Here is a 12,466-nt window from a genome sequence, read left to right as displayed (position 1 = left end):
TCGGATTTCTCTCCCTCCAATTTCTCCCAACCCCCCTCTTGAAGAGGGCTTTAAACTACATGAAAGATAAAAGGTCCCCTGTGGCACAGCGTTGACAGCATCATGAGTCACCAACCAGCTGGTCCTACCTTCCACTCCACTTATAGAGGGTTTCACTGCGCTTTTCTGAATGAGCACCACTGGATAGGAGATCTTATAAGGTCACAGAGAAAAGATAATGTGCAGTGTATTTTAAATCGGGGGTATGGTTGCTTTCAAAATGATTCATATTTTAAAAAAATAATGGGCTTGATTTTCAGCAGCTGCCAGATAAAGTTATGCATTGGAAGTAGGGCTTCACTTTACTCATATACTTGCCATCAGCCAGCCATTTAAATGGTGCTGTTGAAAATACATGTATATCTCTGAAAACAGCAGCCACATCACGTTTGCCCTGATTTTTTCCTGCCATAACTTAAGGCGGAGAGAAGTTCTACACCTAATCTAAGGAAGAAATTGCCACTCCGCATATGTTTCTAACCTACCCCAAGTCCTGCCTTCCGTTCTAGATATGTTTTATGCATAAGAAGCAGTGATTTGCATAGTCTGTGCATAAAATTATGTGTAGAACCAGGCCAAATTTTACCAGTCACCACAAAAACAGAGAAGTGAGTGCACGAAAAATACAGTCCAGGATACAAATGAGAATTTTTTTAAAATTCCAAACTTCAAAGACCCAACATGTTTCGGCTAACTGCCTTCTTCAGGGCTATGTCATAACACCAATAACATACACCAAAAATAATATTCATCACCCTAAAACCCCTTCACTAAGAAAAGACCTACATGACAGACCTTATGTTAAAGGAACTCCGTGGCATGTGTAAGATCTTCCACATAAACAAAAGGGTTAAAAAAAGAAAGAGCACCAACATCTCCATTTTGTTCTACTTCACATAATGCCTTGCAAGATTAACCCTTTCATGGGCAGATGGTGAAACGGCTGCTTTACGTAACTTAATGCTGAACAAGAGCAACGGTGCCACGTAACAGGCATATGGAGATGCAGATGTCCCATAAAAGCCATAGAAAACACATGTTGCTTTTGATCGACAATGCCAAATAAAGGGCTACAGGCATCTTCAGAAAAGATACCCACAGCCACATCCCCAGCATCCCTTTGGTTCTCTTTATTGCCTCATCGTACAATTTGATGACTTTGACATCATAAAGTGATATTGATAATTCATCAAGTTTTGTATTTTAAAGTACCTGGATGCTTTCAAGATATGTTGGAGCAGTGGTGCAGCGAGGGTGCAAGGCGCCACTATCCACCCCTTTCCTGCCCTCTCTTGCTGTGTGCGTGCACCCCTTCTCTTCCCCATACCTCTTCAACATTCCCAGCGTGAGCAGCAACCCCTACCTGCTGCTCGCATCAGCGTCACTTGGGTCGTGGGTCCAGGAAGTGACATCAGAGGAAGAGCTGATGCTGGCGCGAGCAGCAGGTTGAGTTTGCTGCTTGTGACGTGAACATTAAAGAGGTATGAGGGAAGGGGTGTATACATGCAGTAGTGGGGGGGGGCACCCCCACCAAGACAGCATCTGGGGTGGAACCTCTCCGACCCCTCCTTACGATGCCACTGTGTTGGAATTATATTGCCCTGGAAGAGCATTAAGATCTGAAAACCTAGTGAGATTATCTACAGAGAGAGAAAAGAGTGTAACGGATGCAAGAGTTAGGAATTCTATGTTCTCTGTTGCTGGAACACATTGCCAGGTCAGTTGCGCTTGTGTAAGATCAGAGATGTCTTTAAAAAACAAATAGCAGTTTATGTAAGCATTTAGAGGATATGGTTATTTATTTAATTCCTTTTCCAGCCCGTTTTCCCCAAAGAGCTCAGAACACATCACAGGTTAACATACAATAATATACGATTTACCACAGTTACAGTACAAGTTTTTTGATCCCAAGTTTTTATCCTAACTTGATACATACTAAGGATCTAATACCCATATGCATAATATACAAATTACAAGTTGAATTTACCATAGTTACAGTTCAAGATGTTTCAATACGAGTTTTATCCTAACATGACATATACAGAGGATCTAGTACCAATCTGTATTTCTTTTGATCGATCGGGCATGGCGGGAGAGTTAGGTGAAGAGCTATGTTTATATTGCTTTCCTAAAGTTGAGGAGTCCTTCAAGGGTTCTGATCTGCGGAGGCAGTCGATTCCAGTGGCTCAGAATGAAGTGGGAGTAGGAACATCATTTGGCGGTTTGGGGGTATTTTGAGGCGTATTTCAACTTGTGAACAGAGGGATCTGTCCAGCACGTATTGAGGAAGCTTGGCCATCCTATAGCACGGCGTCCAGGTCGTGCAAGGATTTGAACACAAGCATCAGGCCTTTGAAGACACAGTGTTTGGCTATGGGCAGCCAGTGAGCTGACGATAAAGGCATGGAGGGTTTTTAGAAGTCTGATAGACGCATTTTGTATCTACTGGTGTACTTATGTGGAGGATATGAATATGATCAGCAGAGTGGGTTGCAGCAGCTTTGTTAGATAGATGATGTACTGTTCTTAATTACTTTTTATGCTGATTGTAAACTGCCTAGATTTTTTAGGTGGTATATACATTTTTTAAATAAATAATTAGATATGATCACCCTCCAGATCTCGCATTTGTGTTCCTCATGACCGCCCAGTGCTATATCTCTAACATGAAAATTAAATTGAGTTGCTTAATTCCTGTGCCCCAGCTGCACAGCTCTGCATTTTTCCCCCCCATTAAACATTAATTGCCATAATTTAGGCTTCTCCTTAAAAGTTTTTTTAAAGCCAACCTTCTATTTATAAGCACTTACCCCCAAATTCTGAAAAGTGCACCTGTTAGGCAACTACATTGACGTGCCTAGCTGATGTAGGCACCTAACTTAATTGAGCAATAGGCTAAATCGGCACGGATAACACAGGCCAAAAACACACAAAAAATTTTCTTGTTGCACTTTTCTTTTACGATTGTAGTTCTCCCCCATTTTCCTATTGTTTGAAGTAGGTCTATACGTCTTATCAGTGCTTTATTATGACACTTGGATTTTATCCAGTATCCCCAGTTTTAATATGTTTTTATGTAAATTTTATATTGTACACTGCTTAGAAACTTGATTAAGTGGTTAAAAAAATCTTTTAACAAACTTGAAACTTCCTAAGGTTATTTGGGGCACAGATTCAGAAAATTGCATTGGATAGACCGCATCAGCTCTAGTTTCTTAGATATGGTTGAATTTATTAATTTTTTTACTGCAATTTAAAAGATCTCTTCTGCAGAATTGGGAATCTCTGTAGGCTTGGAAAAGATACATTACCAAGAACATCAGTAAGTGATTTGTGTAGACTTGAAGATGGTTAATTTTCTTCTTGGTCAACAAAGTGGCTACACAAAGTATCCTTGCTTTTTATGCCTTTGGGATAGTAGAGCCAAACATGAACATTGGACAAAAAAAGATTGGCCTCCAAGGGAATATGTGGTGGTTGGAGGACAAAATGTAATCAATGAACCTTTGGTAGCACGAGATAGAATCATACTGCCACCACTACTATAAAGCTAGGCCTGATAGAACAATTTGTAAAAGCTTTGAATAAAGACAGTTCATGCATTGAATTCATAGCACATATGTTACCTGGACTTACCATGGGAAAAACTGAAGGTAGGAATTTTTGATGGTCCACAGATCAGACAACTTATAAATGATCCACATTTCAAAGCATCAATGAATGAAATTGAATCATGCGCCTGGTCTTCATTTGTTCTTGTTGTGAAAAACTTTCTTGGCAACAAGAAGGCAGACAACTACACTCAATTAGTAGAGGATATGCTCTTTCATTTCAACAGGCTTGGCTATAACATGAGTATTAAAGTTCATTATCTGCACAGTCACTTAGATCGCTTTCCAGAGAACCTTGGTGACTTAAGCGAAGAGCAAGATGAAAAGTTTCACCAAGACATAAAAACAATGGAAGCCAGATACCAAGAAAGATGGGATGCACACATGATGGCAGACTATTGTTGGAATCTTATGCCGGATTGTCCTGGCAGATCTCACTCTCGGAAGTCTTACAAAAAAGGAGCTTCTTGTGTGCCGAATGACTGGAAAGTTTGTATCATAAACTTGTGCTTTTGATATGAAATAAGTAGCTATTCATGTTGTACACTTTACTTTTAATTTTTAATAGGTTTCCTTCATGCTTAAAAGATATTCATTTAAACAGCACATTAAAATATCCTGATTTTTTTTAATGGGCAAGCAGAGTGAAGAGTGGTATATGGCACATGTTCTGAATCTCAAAAACTAGAACTGCTAGGAGAAAACGGATGCCATTTTTGGAATCAGCAGGTGAAATACACCCAGAAACAGGTCTAACATTTGAGGCACCAAAATTAGTGTTGGCCAGTGTAATCGGCAACACCGCTTAATTGACACTAAATGGAGTTAATTGAAAGTTAGGTGCCTAACTTGGTAGGCATGATTCTACAACAGGCACCTAGTGCAAAGTGCATAGTTAAAAGTGGGTGTTGTTAGGGGTGGATCGTGGGTGTATTTTTGAGTTAGGCACCTGTTTTTGAGTTAGGAGCCGTTGGGAGCCTAACTTATGCACAGGCATTTAGGCTAAGAAAATCCTGGCATAAAGAAGGTGGGCATATAACTTTTATAGAAATATGCTTAGCGCCACACTAATTGGCGCTGATTATTTAGGTGATATATATAGAGTTGGGTCCTTTGGACCAGATTCAGTAAATGATACTCAAAAATTGGTGCTCATCACTATGCTATACAGGTCATTCTGGGCTCAGCGTCCTTTATAGAATAGCACAGTGATTCCCAACCCTGTCCTGGAGGAACACCAGGCCAATCGGGTTTTCAGGCTAGCCCTAATGAATATGCATGAGAGAGATTTGCATATGATGGAAGTGATAGGCATGCAAATTTGCTTCATGCATATTCATTAGGGCTAGCCTGAAAACCCAATTGGCCTGGTGTTCCTCCAGGACAGGGTTGGGAACCACTGGGATAGCATATAGTGCTAATTCCTGCATTCACATTTGGGCACCAATCATGGGCGTCGGAACGGGGTTGGCCATAGGGGCCATGCCCCCCCCAAAAAAATAAATAATTGGCTGTCGGAGGTCAGAAGAGATGGCTTTGCCACCTCCTCCCCAGCCACTCTCATTTTAAATCTTTGGGCAGTGGCAACGAGTGAGCCTGCTTCCATTGGCATGCGCTGGAAGTCTTGATTCTTCGGCGTCCAGTTGCTGCAGAATGAAGACTTCTGGGGCAGGCTGACAGCAGCAGGTTCACTTGTTGCTGCTAATGGCTGCTCAAAGATTTAAAATGACAGCGGCCAGGCAGGAGGTGGGTGGGGGAGCCAGGAGCTGGAAAGAGAGGTCTAGGGTGGAGCTTTTGGGGCCCCTTAAACAAAAAGCGTTCCGCTGCCTATGGCGCCAATACTTACGTCTGTTGAAACCAGGTATGATTCACGGCGCCCAATTTTGGCACACATCCCCAATGTTCTAAAGCACTGCACGCAAATTTTCAGAATGTCCCTGACCCACTCAAACCCCTCACATGGCCATGCCCCCCTTTTTGGTTGCACGCTATGGAATTTGGGTGCTTAGTGTTATAGAATATAAGCAGCCAGATGTGCATGTGATCTTAATTGGTGCCAATTAACATCAATAGTTTGCTGTTATGAGAACGCCCAAGTATTGCTGTTAGTTGGCTTGCTAATCGATTAAATTGTGTGCGCGTCTCAGAATTGTACCCAAATTTGGGCGACCTTTATAGACTCCAAGGTTTAATGCCTGGTTTACAGCCATGTTAATGGATTTTGTGCCATTTTTGCAGTTAGTGTTCTGTAATCTGCTTGTTAAATGCTTTTTTTGCACCAGGGGTGCGGCATGGGTGGAGGATGGACATGAAGCCGTTTGATAGCGCACCGCACTTACCGTACACCAACCCCTGAAATCTATATATGGTGCTTTGGGCTGCGCGTGCCAATTTGTATAATGAGCCAATTAGCGCTGATAATTGGCTTCTTAACAATTTAATCTTTGTGCACCTAAATTTAGGCACATGAGCTGTGAGGAAATGGAAGGGTCATGGGCAGATTGGAGCATTCCCCACATTTATGCATACAATTATAGAATTAAGGGGCATCCGCACCTAACTTTAGGTATGAGGATTTGTACCACGTTTCCCTTGGTGCCTAAAGTTAGGCTCAGCTTCCAGATGTAAGTGCTAGTCTATGAACTGCACTTAACTTTAGGCGCTATTTATAGAATAGCACTTAGGTTCTTTTTTGGCACTGTTTTTTTAGGTGCAATTCAGTCCTAACCGCCTAACAGAGTAAACGCATGGCCACTTGCCGACTCCTAACTAGGAGATGCTATGTGTTTCTGTGTTAACAGAGAGCAGGTAACATAGTAACATAGTAGATGACGGCAGATAAAGACCCGAATGGTCCATCCAGTCTGCCCAAACTGATTCAATTAAAATTTTTTTTTTTTTTTCTTCTTAGCTATTTCTGGGCGAGAATCCAAAGCTTTACCCGGTGCTGTGCTTGGGTTCCAACTGCCGAAATCTCTGTTAAGACTTACTCCAGCCCATCTACACCCTCCCAGCCATTGAAGCCCTCCCCTGCCCATCCTCTACCAAACGGCCATGCACAGACACAGACCGTACAAGGTACTGCACATTGATCTCAATGTTAACACACGACTACAATTACCAAGAGTTGTCATATTATATTTTGCAGCTACTGCATGGTAAAATCCCATGTTAAGCTGCAGAAAGCCAGAAAGTGCACATTTTACCACAGGTTAGTGGAAGGGTCCTCAATTTCTTATGCAATGTAGTCTTTGAAACATGCCTGAAGCTCTCCTCTGGAAAGTTAGTGAGACAGAGGTTTTTTTTTTTTTTGGGGGGGGGGGGGGAGGGGAGGGAGGCCAGGAAAACTTTACCAGGAAAGAAATATGCTATTATGGCTCTTAATACCTAATAGCAACTGGGTAAACAGACAGGGGGAGATAAAATGGTCAGTCCAAGGTCACAGTGAGATAGCAAGACAGATGACTTTTTATTCATGGTGTTTTTACCCTTCTCAGAGTCATATCACTTCTGACTGCATACAAACAAAAGTCTTTATATATAGTACATTTTCTTTCATTTTTCTGGTGAGCTGCTGCTTTGCAGAGTTAATCTTGATGAACTGCTGTTGAGTGCTTCCTGAGGCTGCCAGCCTTTCGCCTCTGCTATCCTTTAATTAAAAGGCTGCAAAAAATCATTTTACTTTTGACTTTTTAAACTTCCAGTGGCCCATAGCAGGCTGGTGTTAGGACCCAGAACGAGGGAACAGCAGCGTTGGGATAAAAATAGACCGCTAGAAAGGGGTAAAGTTTGAGCAGAAAACATGACATCAGTCAAACCTCTCTCTCTCCGCCCAAAGTGATCTGGGATGGATAGAGGTGTAAACTTGAGCCAGATTAGTAAAGAGTTGGAAACACAGTCCCCCATAACAGTCCTAAGGAAACAGCCTGGTCTTAGCTGATTCTAAACGGAGACATTTATGATTCCCAAAAGCAGAACTGACTGAATGAAAGAGGATTTGAATTTCTAGAACTAAGCGAAAGAAAAGGAAAATTAAGGGGTAGGGACCACTTTCAGCAAGAATTTGCAGCAGGCTCCTTTTGGACATTTCTTTAGAGACATCACATTGCGGGACTGCTGAATTCTCTTCATGGGGTTCCCCCAGCTAGCTTAGACCTGTTAACGTGTTTAATGGCCACAGAGAAGGCTGGATTCTAAAATTTTTAAAAAAAGTCCTGGTATAATCTTGGGAAGAGAATCACTTTTCACCTCTGCTCCAGCCCTGAATGCACATTTGGAGCGAAGGAAAGGAAGCACAGAGAAAGGGAGCGACCTCGGGACTGACTTTCTGTTTAATCTTTTCTTTTTGTTTTTACTGAATTTTTGATCCTCACCTGAAGATAACATGGAGAGGTTTTCAGTTATGTGTTGGGGCATTTACTTTCTGATTTTGCTTCATTGCAACTATAAGGTAATGTCTGCGGCATTAACTGTGCCTGCCTGGATTTACTCTGTACAGATGTTGGCCTTGGAATCCCTTACATTGTCCTATCTTCCAATGCAGGTGTGGGGAGATGCTACCCGGTTTCCGGATTACCCAAGTAAGGAACAAATAATAAACTAGTAAAGACCCCAGGATGAAGCCTATAGCGCAATGTATATAGGAAGCAATGTCACGTTCTTATGTCTATGTTCTTGTTTCTTTATAGGGGGGGGGGGGGGGGGAGCAGGAGGAGGAAGGAAACACCATACCCTGTGTGATCAAAGTTCAGAATCAGTGTGTTCTCTATTAGTTTGATTGACTATAGTATGAGTTGAATGCTTTTCAGGAAGCTAGAAAACCATTTATAGCTTTCAATCCATAACCTTACTCCTCACTGCCTGCTGCTCATCACCCTAGCCAGCAGATAAACTAATGTGCGGCGGCGGCCAAAAAAGCAAACAAGATGCTAGGAATGATTAAAAAAAGGGATGGTTAACAAGACTAAGAATGCTGTAATGCCTCTGTATCGCTCCATGCCATCGCGACCTCACCTGGCTCTAGAAAAGGTACTGCGTCCAAAACTGGTTGCCGTACCTTAAGAGGGATATGGCGCTACTCGAGAGGGTTCAGAGGAGAGCGACACGTCTGATAAAAGGGATGGAAAACCTTTCATACGCTGAGAGATTGGAGAAACTGGGTCTCTTTTCCTTGGAGAAGAGGAGACTTAGAGAGGATATGATAGAGACTTACAAGATCATGAAGGGCATAGAGAGAGTAGAGAGGGACAGATTCTTCAAACTATCAAAAAATAAAAGAACAAGAGGGCATTCGGAAAAGTTGAAAGGGGACAGATTCAAAACGAATGCTAGGAAGTTCTTCTTTACCCAACGTGTGGTGGACACCTGGAATGCGCTTCCAAAGGACGTAATAGGGCAGAGTACGGTACTGGGGTTTAAGAAAGGATTGGACAATTTCCTGCTGGAAAAGGGGATAGAGGGGTATAGATAGAAGATTACTGCACAGGTCCTGAACCTGTTGGGCCGCCGCGTGAGTGGACTGCTGGGCACGATGGACCTCAGGTCTGACCCAGCGGAGGCATTGTTTATGTTCTTATGAGCGACCAAGATGATAAAGGGGATGGAACTCCTCTAGTATGAGGAAAGACTGAAAAGGTTAGGGCTGTTCAGCATGGAAAAGAGACGGCTGAGGGGAGATATGACTGAAGTCTACAAAATCCTGAGTGGAGTATAACGGGTCCAAGCGGATCGATTTTTCACTTCCTCAAAAATGACAAAGACTAGGGGACACTTAATAAAATTACAGGGAAATACTTTTAAAACCAATAGGAGGAAACATTTTTTCACTCAGAGAATAGTTAAGCTCTGGAACGCATTGCCAGGGGTTGTGGTAAGAGCGGATAGAGTAGCTGGTTTTAAGAAAGATTTGGACAATTTCCTGGAGGAAAATTCTATAGCAGGGATAGGGAATTCCGGTCCTCGAGAGCTGTATTCCAGTCGGGTTTTCAGGATTTCCCCAATGAATATGCACTGAAAGCAGTGCATGCAAATAGATCTCATGCACATTCATTGGGGAAATCCTGAAAACCCGACTGGAATATGGCTCTTGAGGACCTGAGTTCCCTACCCCTGGTCTATAATCTGTTATTGAAAAAGTCATGGGGGAAGCCACTGCTTACCCTGGATTGGTAGCATGGAATGTTGCTACTCTTTGAGTTTTGGCCAGGTACTAGTGACCTGGCTTGGCCACCGTGGGAACGGGCTACTGGGCTTGATGGACCATTGGTCTGACCCTGTAAGGCTATTCTTATGTTCTTATCCCCCCTTAACTGTATCCCCCACCCCAACATCCTGTTTGCATGTTTAGATTGTAAGCTCTTTTGAGCAGGGACTGCCTCCTTTGTGACTTTGTACAGCACTATATACGTCTGGTAGTGCTCTAGAAATAATTGTAGTAGTAGTAAATGGTCTTTCTAGATTCTAGAGGCATGATCATTTGCTTACTGATGGACCAATGGGGCTGCAAATTGGGGTGGGGGAGAAAGACGTGGACCATGGTCCTGAGATCTACTCTATTGAAAGTGATCTTGGTCTGAAAATGGTGAGTCTCAATAGAGTCAAGGTTGAAAAGTGATCCAAATTAGAGAAATTTCATCACCGTTCCCGTCCCCAATCCCATGTCATTTTCTAGTGTCTATTTCAACCTCAGTCCTTCTACACCAGCATTCTTCAAAGCAAAGCTTGCGGGTCAGTGGTTGTGGCCATTCATACTCTGATTCTTATGTGAGCCAAGAATAATGAAGCCATTGTGACATCACTGATGTGATTGGCTCTTAGGCACTGGTGGAATGAGGCATTATGACATCACAATATCTGCTCTGGATACCAGAGACTGTAATTCTGTAGTGTCTGTTTCAACCTCAGTCCTTCTACACCAGCATTCTTCAAAGCAAAGCTTGTGGGTCAGTGGTTGTGGCCATTCATACTCTCATTCTTATGTGAGCCAAGGATAATGAAGCCATTGTGACATCACTGATGTGATTGGCTCTTAGGCACTGGTGGAATGAGGCATTATGACATCACAATATCTGCTCTGGATACCAGAGACTGTAATTCTGTAGTGTCTGTTTCAACCTCAGTCCTTCTACACCAGCATTCTTCAAAGCAAAGCTTGCGGGTCAGTGGTTGTGGCCATTCATAATCTGATTCTTCCCTCTCTCCTTAAAGAATGACATGAAGATGGTTTCCCGCGGTTATCCACGGGGATGGGAACGGTGATGAATTTTGTCACCGTGTCATTCTCTAATCCAAATCCAGGCATATGCATGAACCGATTTAAATTTTGCTGGGAGCAATCCTTCACTTGAATCCTTCTCCCCTTCCTGTCCCAACCACCCCATCCCATTTACTTTATTTATCCGCTGTATTTTCAGGCAAATTTAGAATCTGTATAATTAAGAGGAAGCTGCTGGGTTTTGAAACTTGCAGAGGATTTGGCCAAGTGCAGTAACACGAACCTTATGATTAAGCGAATGCCATTTGCAGAAGGGGTTGGTAGAGAACAGAAAATTCTGATCTGAACACCATCTGTTTTCAATGCAAAAAAAAAATCTCTCTGGCTCTGCTTTTTGGGGGTGGGAGAAGGAGGGAGGTTGCATATGTAATAGGATAGATTTTCATTTTCACAGAAACTGTTTAACCTCAAATCTCAGGTTGGCTGGTGTGTGTGTGAACGAAAGATGTCATTTTCCTGCACCCTGTGCAGCATTCCTTTTTTCCCCAAGACAATCATGATTTAAGAATGCGAAAAACACTGCAGGAGTAAATAAGTTGTAGGTGATATCTTTTAATTGGATTAACTTACTATGGCCCCCCTTTTATCATGTCGTGTTAGGGTTGTTGGTTTGTTTTTTTAATCATCGGCCGCAGCAGTAAAAGCTCTGACACTCATAGGGATTCTATGAGCGTCAGAGGTTTTACTGCCACTGCCAGTGATAAAAACCCTAATGCGGCTTGATAATAGGGGGCCTATATTAGGGACTCAAGGTCAGTGCAGAATGCTTTTTTCTATGTGTCCAAGCAAGCCAACACAGCAATAAATAACACTACATTTTCAATATCAAAGGGAACATCTTGCCCTTGTTTTTTTTGCATCAATCCACTTTTTATATTTTTTTAGGATGTTTGTTGCCAGTTATTAACTTTTAATCCTACTACTACTACTAGCGCTGAAAGACATACGCAGCACTATACATTTAACATTCAGTAGATGGTCCCTGCTCAGAAGAGCTTACAGTCTAATTTGAACAGACAGACGAGACATCTCAGGGTTGGGGAGTTTCTGGCAGAAGGAATGATACAATGGGTTTAGGGATTTGACTGAGTAGGAGTTAAGAGTTGAAAGCAGTTTCAAAAGTGTGGACTTTTAGCTTTGATTTGAATACAGCTAGAGACTGTCTTCCTTTCTCTGGAGCCATATGGTAATCCTAGCCCATCCAGTCTGCCCATCCATAGCATCCACTATTTCCTCCCCCTCCTCAAGAAATCCCATGTGCCTGTCTCACGCTTTCTTAAATTCAGACACAGTCTCCACCACCTCTACTGGGAGACTATTCCATGCATTTACTACCCTTTCTGTAAAAAAATATTTTCTTAGATTACTCCTGAGTCTATCACCGCTTAACTTCATCCCATGTCCTCTCACTGAAGTTTCCTTTCAATTATGTGCATTTATGCCACATAGGTATTTAAACATCTCTTTCATATCTCCCTTCTCTTGCTGTTCCTCCAAAATATACAAATTGAGATCTTTAAGTCTGTCCATATGCCTTATGACC

At 42.4% G+C, this 12,466-nt stretch overlaps 1 protein-coding gene across 5 annotated transcripts in view; it reads left to right on the top strand.

The window, feature by feature from the left end:
- The first annotated feature begins 7,513 nt into the window (after positions 1-7,513).
- Positions 7,514-12,466, top strand: part of ADGRD1 (adhesion G protein-coupled receptor D1) — a 458,034-nt gene continuing 453,081 nt past the window's right edge. Inside the window, exons 1-2 of one of the 5 annotated variants that reach the window (XM_033956796.1) lie at positions 7,514-8,100; positions 8,194-8,230. In XM_033956796.1, coding sequence (XP_033812687.1) covers positions 8,035-8,100; positions 8,194-8,230 — 103 coding nt within the window. In that variant the 5' untranslated portion in view covers positions 7,514-8,034. Of the gene's footprint in view, positions 8,231-12,466 lie in introns of all 5 variants that reach the window. The other 4 variants (XM_033956799.1, XM_033956795.1, XM_033956797.1 and 1 more) reach the window with 4 other exon arrangements.

The sequence above is a fragment of the Geotrypetes seraphini genome, chromosome 8 (assembly GCF_902459505.1).
Source record: "Geotrypetes seraphini chromosome 8, aGeoSer1.1, whole genome shotgun sequence".
In the NCBI taxonomy this organism is placed as follows: Eukaryota; Metazoa; Chordata; class Amphibia; order Gymnophiona; family Dermophiidae; genus Geotrypetes; species Geotrypetes seraphini.
This window is presented reverse-complemented; position numbering and strand designations above follow the sequence as displayed.